The sequence below is a fragment of the Lactuca serriola genome, chromosome 3 (genome assembly GCF_051521515.1).
Source record: "Lactuca serriola cultivar US96UC23 chromosome 3, Lser_US96UC23_V15, whole genome shotgun sequence".
Lineage (NCBI taxonomy): Eukaryota > Viridiplantae > Streptophyta > Magnoliopsida > Asterales > Asteraceae > Lactuca > Lactuca serriola.
Genome location: NC_136410.1, coordinates 51,295,734 through 51,304,495, shown reverse-complemented (window position 1 = coordinate 51,304,495; position 8,762 = coordinate 51,295,734). Strand labels below are relative to the sequence as shown.

At 37.8% G+C, this 8,762-nt stretch overlaps 1 protein-coding gene across 1 annotated transcript in view; it reads right to left on the bottom strand.

The window, feature by feature from the left end:
• Window positions 1-2,723: 2,723 nt before the first annotated feature.
• LOC145095247 (uncharacterized) overlaps window positions 2,724-8,762 on the bottom strand; it is a 6,204-nt gene continuing 165 nt past the window's right edge. Inside the window, exons 2-6 of the mRNA XM_079033161.1 lie at window positions 8,382-8,527; window positions 6,551-7,193; window positions 3,576-3,731; window positions 3,043-3,338; window positions 2,724-2,969 (exon numbers count right to left, since the gene is read on the bottom strand). Of these exons, the coding sequence (XP_078889287.1) occupies window positions 2,724-2,969; window positions 3,043-3,338; window positions 3,576-3,731; window positions 6,551-7,193; window positions 8,382-8,527 (1,487 nt within the window). The remainder of the gene's footprint in view (window positions 2,970-3,042; window positions 3,339-3,575; window positions 3,732-6,550; window positions 7,194-8,381; window positions 8,528-8,762) is intronic.

Genomic DNA, 8,762 nt, shown 5'->3' with positions numbered 1-8,762 from the left:
TATCTCATGGATCTGATTTGTTTTCTATGAAATACATGTTATGTGTGTGTGTGCCTCATCTGTTATGTGGAATATGTATTGATTAAAGCATGCTATACAGGTTTTTAAACTATGTATAAAAATGTATATTTTTATCTACTAATATGTTGGGTAGAACATGAGTAGATAGTTGGTGTGTAATAAACAAATGAGAGGCCTCGTTGTTGTTTGGTTTAGTCATCTAGCGGAGTTTAGATGACGACCACAAACTTTTCTAGATAGTCTTGTGGAAACATTAGCAGGTTCGCCACCTGTAGGTGTTAATGAACTTGGGTGTTCATTCGTTGTACTCCATCCCCCTCATGGTTGCCTTATTTGACTTACATTGTTGAGGAACCCCCGAAGCATGTGTTGTCGCCCCGATGAAATATTCTTAGACTAGGTCCCTTATGTTAGTTGTTTTAGGGACATAAAGTGAGAATAACGGGAATGAGTAATTGGGTTATTGTTGGTTGGTGAAAATTAAATATGATTATTTATTGTGGGTTGAAAACCCTATATGCTCACCAGGCTCCCAAGCCTGACCCACTCAGTTTTAAATTTGTATTACAGGAAGTGGCGCGAGGGCATAAGATGGATGAACCATCAAGTTGTTTTGTTTACAAGTCTGTATATGTATATATTTGTTGAATGACTTGTAATGTTATCGTTTATGCTTATTGGTCTGTATCGGAACATGACACCCCGAGTTTTGATTATATAATGAAAAATACATTTCTTTTATGAAATGCTTTGGTAAACATTGTTTTATCATGTTTTGTTTTTGGGAACAAATTCCGCAACTCTTTCAAATCAAAAGGATTTACTCTGAAAATATTTTAAAAGCATAAATGAAAATCGGTCTTTTCTGGCCGAGATTTTGGGGATGTCATAACGAGTACGCCCCGCGTACTCCAGGATTAGGCCTCGCGTACTCACCTCTCTAGCACTATAAATAGATGGCATAAGCTACGAGTTTTAAGCACACCTTCTCAAACTTCCATTTACTCCCACACACTTCCAAGCACCAGAAGCTGTCCCGACGACCTCAATTTCCGCACCCGAACCTCTGACGAAGTTGCTACGTTGCCGAGAGTCACGAGGAGTTTGAAAACGCAACTTTACGCGGTCGAAGTTCTGCTCAACTCTAGCCTCTCTCTCTTCAAACCAAACGAGTGAGTTCATACCCCTACTTTTAAATTCTTTTCATGTTTTAGGGGGGAAATACAAGTACATTACAAGTCAAAGTATCGTTTTATAAACATAATTATAATATCTATCTTATGGGGTATTGATACAAACATCTTTATGTTTAAAGGGCTATTATATTACCAAGTTATTCTTACTAAATGGAAACATACTTTTTGAGAAACTATAATGAGTATAGTTAACAAGTTATTCATACATTTTACATATACATCTTGACAAATGAAATACTTTCAAATGAAGTAAAGTCTTTCTTATCGTAAATCTGTTTATACCAAGAAATGTGAGGTATTCAAACTTCAACGTACTCGTATGTATGCATTTCAAGTCCTGTATTATATACCATAATCTCTTGGAGGGAGAGGGTGATACTTGTGTATAGATCTATACGGGATTGACAACCCCGCACCTAAACTATTAGCTATAGTTAGACCGGCAGGTCTGGGGTGACAAATGTCATAACACTACAACACCTGAAGAATGTTGTTACAGGCCGTCAGTGTCAATAGTATGGTTATAAATCTCACATAAAAGTATAAAAACAAGTTTGATTTACGAGATTCATATATGCATTTAGTTTTTCCACATCATTTTTAGCACAAAGTTATCATTATTATTCAAGTATGGAACATACTAACGCACACCAACTCTGGAAACTTTTCAAACCATTTATAGAAAATATTGGATTTTCTGAAAACCTTGTTCATCGATTTACTACTAAAAGGACATACTTTTCAATGCGAAACACTTATGAACTCACCAACTTAATTGTTGACACTTTTTCGAAACCACTTGTATTTCTCAGGGAATCAGTAATACATGTAACCACCAGCTTTTGAAGAAGGAACGCTAAGGACGTTTGTCTTTAAACATTTATATCATCATATTGTAATATTCTTTTGCAAATATGTATAACGCAACAATATACGTTTTTATTATATATATGATGGTTGTGTTACTTTCTTTACAATATTCAATTGTTGTGATACTACGTGAAGTCATCCACCCCCGAATGTTTCCGCCATTCTGGTTTGGGGGTGTGACAGCTTCATTCCTACCTTTTGAAGGGTGGGTAAGAAAATATGCAGATAAATCGTTTTTTTAAACGGAGGTGGTATGTGGACAAATAATAGATTAAGGCTTCTTTTAGCGAGATGCATGGAAGGTGGCTAGACAAGGGATGACAATGGATAGAACAGTGGCGGAACCAGGAATATTTGCAAGGGGTAGCATAAAATAAAATTCCCGATAAAAGATAATATGATAACTATTTAAAAATTAAAATTTTAATAGAAATAACAAACTACCGCAAAAGTCTTACATTTCAAAGTTGACCTCTTCGCTTACCCATTTTTTGAAAGCGCTCCATCACTTGTTCAATCTTAACATCCACAAGTGCTTCTTTTTCTACACTACAAATTAAAGCATCATTCATAAAATCATCACCTATTTTATTACGCAAGTCGGTTTTCAAGAGCTTCATTGCGGAAAAACATCTTTCAACGGTTGCAGTTGCGACTTGCGACGGGCAAAACCAAAGTCAACTTTAATAACCTATAAACCAAAGGAAAAAAACGATCTTTTCCGGTTTCCACCATCAAACGAGAAAGGTCCGCAATGCCCTTCAAATTAGCAAATCTCTCATCATCAATCAAAGAGTGATAATAGGTTTCAAGTTGACCATCAAGATACACCCTTTCCAAAGCAGTAAAATCCGTTTTGTACAACTCACTTAGCTTCACCAACTTTGATTTGTCAAACATAGAAAATGAATTACAAGGACTCAAAGCCGACATGTTCTAGCAAATCAGTGCTCACTTCACTAAAACGGTTCCCAAACTCTTGAATTTGCATATCTAAAACCGTGTTGAAAATATCAACTTCAAAGTGATGTTGATTAGTAATCTTGGTCCTACGGTTTCTTGGAGTAACATAACATTCGGACATTTCCACAATTTTAATTTTATGTTTCTGACAAAAAGAAAATACATTCTCCAATATTGAAGGAAATCCATTATTTCTTAAAGCTTTTAGCGTTTTCATTGTCACTTTCACCAAAGAAGCCGCTTCCAAAATATCTTGATCCTTTATTTGAAGATGTCTTGACAAGGTATCTGTGAGACCAAAAATCTCCAACATCAAGTGTAAATAAAACACAAAATCAAGCGTCTTGAAATATGACAAAATGCCGTACGCTTGATTTCGGTTATGTAAACTAGATCCCTCCTCTTCAACATAATTAAGAACCTTGACTACCTCCGGAAACATATTCTTCAAACTTGTTATTGTTTTATAATGTGAACTCCATCTTGTATCTCTAGGTCAAACAAGAGAAATCTCTTGATTTAAACCTCTTCCAGTGTCAATTTCACCATTACCAATTTCTTTTTGAACCCTTTCCTTGTAACTCTCCCGTATGATATCTTTTCTTTTACAAGAAGCACACACCACATTAACCACCAAAGCTAATTGCTCAAAGAAATCTTCAGCACCATCATGGTTCTTTGCTACAGCCACAACCACTAACGAAGTTGGTGTGCAAAACAATGTACATAATATGCCGAAGGGTTATCTTTCAATATCAATGCTTTCAAACCGTTAAATGCACCCCGCATATTAGTTGCTCCATCATATCCTTGCCCTCTTACCTATTTCAATATATATATATATATATATATATATATATATATATATATATAAAATATAATATAATATAATATAATATAAATAAGAAATTAAATAGATAAAATTCAAATACTAATAAAGGAATTTGTAACGTCCCAAAATTCAAGTCCAAAAATTTCATTTTTAATTAAGTTGCTCATAAAACATCCACTAGAAAATATTGAGTCAACACGTCATCTCATAAAATCAAGTATCATGTTTCAAACCCACAACATAAGCAAAGAACATATCAGAGTACAATCCCAGAAAACACCGTGCGGAAAACCAAATGTGTGTGTGATGCCAGGCTACGCCGCCAATGGCTCTTTCCCCTTAGATGAAGAGGTATCTGAAACCAAAAACTGAAACCCTAAGCACAAAGCTTAGTGAGTTCCCCTATCATACCACATACCATACAATACCATCGGTATCTTTCAACCGGTAATCATCATCGGTATCTTTCAACCGGTAATCGCCGTCGGTATCTTTCAACCGGTAATCGTCATCGGTATCTTTCAACCGATAATCGTCATCGGTATCTTTCAACTGGTAACTGGGGACTATTCCACCCCCTACCACTAGCATATAATAGCAAGAGATAAGCACACAGTTAGGCATATCCGGGTACTGACCTACCCCTTGGTCCTAAGGACCACTATCAGGGAAACTATCCCTATCATGTAACATATCATACATATATAACTCATAACCAAACGCATACCAGACCAAGATAAATTATCACAAAGACAATTATCTTCTAAATACTCCTCGATGGTGGGCCGACGTTGTGGCCTTAGACCCACCCCTACGGGAAGGTAAATCACCTCGTAGCAGCTGTGGAACTATGCGGGAATCCTCTGACTGCTTCCGCTGCTGCTTCGGAAATCCTCCGGCTATAATTCCCACAAAGCACTTAGTCAGAAACTGACATCTACTCATAGGGTAAAATGACCATTTTACCCCTTGACCAAGTCAAAGTCAAAGTCAACTTCTAGTTGACCTGACTCACCGAGTTGGCTCGCCGAGTCCCTATCCTTCCATTAGACCTCATACCCGTCTCTACTCGTCGAGTTAGGCGACGACTCGATGAGTTTTCCTTCTAAATGAACACCGACTGAATCCTCATCCGACTCGCCGAGTTGTATGAACAACTCGTCGAGTTCATCATCAACTGATACTCATGTCCTGCATTGACTCGCCGTGTTGTATGAACAACTCGTCGAGTTACTCTTCATCCTATGAACACGTTCTGTCCTTGACTCGCCAAGTTGATGAAAAACTCGCCGAGTTCTATGAAGATTGTCTTGGACTCGCCGAGTCCGTTCATGCACTCGCCGAGTGCCATGAATTTCCAGAACAATTTGCTTAGCCCAGAACGTTGGGTCACTCCCCGGGACTCCCTAAAACCCTTCCACACTCATCTGGTCCTTATGACCCTCACTGATATGGGACCAAAACCCTTGGACTCGCCGAGTCCAGGAATGGACTCGCCGAGTCGGTCACATCCCCTCCTAAGAACTTCGATTTCTGATGTACAACACTTAACCAAAGGATAGATCCAAGCCCCTAAACTCGATCTAGCACGTAAAGTTACAAACTTTACGTGCATGCATGGGACTTTTGAGCTTAAAAGGCTCTAAAATGGTTCTTTTGCTGCATGGGGCCTTCCTTGAGTGCAAAAGCATCCCAAATCTGACTTGTAACTCCAATAATGACATGACCCAGAAGCTCAAACCCCCAACCATGTTTGCAAACATGGTTGGCCACCAAAAATGGCTTATAAAAGCCCTAAATCGCCCCAAAGAGGGATCTAACAAATGAATGAGCAAGGTTCAGACTTTACACCTTCTGTAGACTGAAAATGGTGAACCAAACTCGAATCCTTCAGTCTCCTCTTGATCCTCCTATGCTCTTCCTTCTTCCTTGAGGTCAAAACTCACAAGAAGCACTCAAAAGCCTTGGATTTCCTCAAAAACGGATAGGGTTTGCTATGAGAAGTGTTTGGGAGCATAAGGGGGGAAAGGAGGCTGCATAAAGTCGTTTAAATAGGGTGCAAACCCTTGGATTAGGTTTTTTGCGCAAACAGTGGCTACTCGCCGAGTCCGGGACCCGACTCGCCGAGTCTGCAGCTTAAACTCCGCGCCTCATCCTGCTTCTACTTGGCAAGTCAGTCCTCGACTCGCCGAGTCCAAGGCTAAAATGCAAAAATAAATGAAGATTTAATAACAGAATACGTACCAAGAACCAGGTGCTACAGAATTCATGATTTCGCACCTGAGATATACTCAAGTTATTGCTGGTAAATACCGAGTCAATGGCTTCTTTTAGAGTTAAAGAAGATGTATCCTTCACATGCACAACTCCAACAAATCTTTCCTTCACAATTCCAAGGATATTAACATATCGCAAAACCATAGCTATTTGTTCCTTTTTTGATACATCACTAGACTCGTCTACTAATATAGCAAACACATCCTTACTAATTTCTTCACAAATGGACTTTATTATCTCTGAAAAGCATTGAACAATTTCTTTTTGAATCTTCGGAGACGTTAATTTTTCATTTTTTGGAGCATTTTGTAAAGTAACATTATAATGCTTTCATTATGGCCTCGAAGGAATGATAATTGTTCAATGAAAAGACCCTTAGAAAGAGAGCCACCTGACTCATCATGACCACGAAATGGTAACGTATTTTTCAACAAAAATCTACAAGTATCAATTGTAGCACGTAATCGAATTTGATAGTTACTCGCTTCAACTTCGGTTTGCTTATGGAAAGCTTCACTAATAGATTGGTTTTTCTTTACTAGATTTTCACACTTTTGTTTTGCTTTGTTGTGATGACTATCAACTTTACCCTCATGATCTTTCAATGATTTCTTTTTACTCCAAGTGTCAAAGCCTCCCGTCACAAATACATCTCTCCCCCCTTGTTGCCCCACAATGTCTCCAAACAAGTAACAACATAAACAATAAGCTTTGTTTTCTTTTGTGCTATACTCTAACCAATTAAATTCATCAAACAATTCCTTTACAAAACCTCTATTCTTATCACCAATTTTTATTGATGGAAAATCATGACCTTTTGGTTGAGAAGGTCCTTTAATCCAATATATTCTCCTTATTTCATCCCTTTGATTTGGATGATAGGATGTAATTCTTGGTCTATCCGCAGGGTCCGAAGGAAGATTATTAATATCAAAACTTGGTGGTTGTGGTTGTGGTTGAGGTCTTTTCACTCCACCACTTTCATCACTACTACCAACATCCAATGCCCTTTTAAAAATATTTCCAATCAAACCCTATAAACACAATTAAATATTTAAAATTCATAATTGAAAATATAAACCTAACACAAGTGAACAACTAATTGACTAATTAGGTTTTCATATTGACAACTAAATTAAGCAAAATTCTAAAATATAAAAGATAGAAAAATTAAATATTACTTGTTTCACGAGTCCTTGAATGCGCAAGTGTGACTGTGGGAGAAGAAAGCCAAATTGAAACTAAAAAGTTGTGGTCAAGCAACGGCGTAGGAGATGATGAGAACTGAGAATAATTTTATTTTTTTTCCTTGATGTTGTAAGTTAAATTGTACATAAATAATTACATAAAACATTCACATTTAAATTAATGGGCTATTGGACTTTGCTTTAAATGTAACTGGATGTAATTGGACGTTGAGGTTGTATCTAAGAGTATTACATTTATGTATATAACTTTTTTTTTTACATTTCTAGGGATTAATTGAGGGGTAGCACGTGCTACCCCTACCAACCAAGTAATTCCGCCAATGGGATAAAGAGTGTTGGTTTAGGCCCTCGACTCACGCTTTTAACACCAATCAAAACAACAATTTATGTATATATATTACCTTTGAAAGAGACTGATTACACACCCATAAAAAAGACTACATATGTAACTATATAAAGCTAAAAGAATACACAATAACACTAACAAGTGTAAGTGCATGTGCTCCAATTAAAGTGGCTACTAAGCCATGCTATTTGCCTCTAGACTCGGTCATCCAAAGACCAACTAAACCTAACTTATTATAGTATTCAATGGCCCACTAACCCATAACCAAAAGCCTGACTTGATCCATCTAGATTACCCAACAGACAGGACGTTGGCTAAGATAGGTGGCGTCGGTGGCTAGTGTTTATGGGTTACCAACAAAAGCTAAAGATCATTAATGGGACCATTACTGGGGATGGCGGTGGCTAAGACAAGCGGCGATGGCAGGTTGAGTCTCCATTGACCAAAAGGGTGGTGTCATAGAAATAGCATGGCAAAGCCTTTCTACCTCACTCTTTCCATTCAATATGAATGGTTCAATCACAAAAAATGTGGCAAGAAAGGAAAAAGACCGAAGAGAGAAAATGGAAAAGAAGGGAAAACAATGGGGAGAAGAGAGAGACTCAACATGGGGAACTGAGTTCTCTTGTCACACTTGTTCTACCATGCTCACCATGGCAAAGACATACCACGTAGGATATAATGGACAAGGAGAATTCTTCTTTGAATGGACCAATCCAAACCCTAGAAGCCAAAGGATGAGAGATATCCATCTCAACACATACATGAGCAAACATGGGATCACTATAAGAAAAAGCATCTATAGGGACAATACCTATAGGGACGACAAAAGGCGTTTCTATAGATCATCTATAGAGATGACACTTCGTCTCTATATAGTTGACCAACATTTTTTGTCTCGTTTATCTACAAAGACGACCTGTTGTTGCAATAGGTTAAGCAGATAGTTGGCAAGTCTACAAGTTAGGTGGGAATTTTCGTGGGATAATGTTTTGTCTAAGGGTGTAGAGACAACAGGTCGTCCCATAGGCTTCTATCCCTAAATCGAG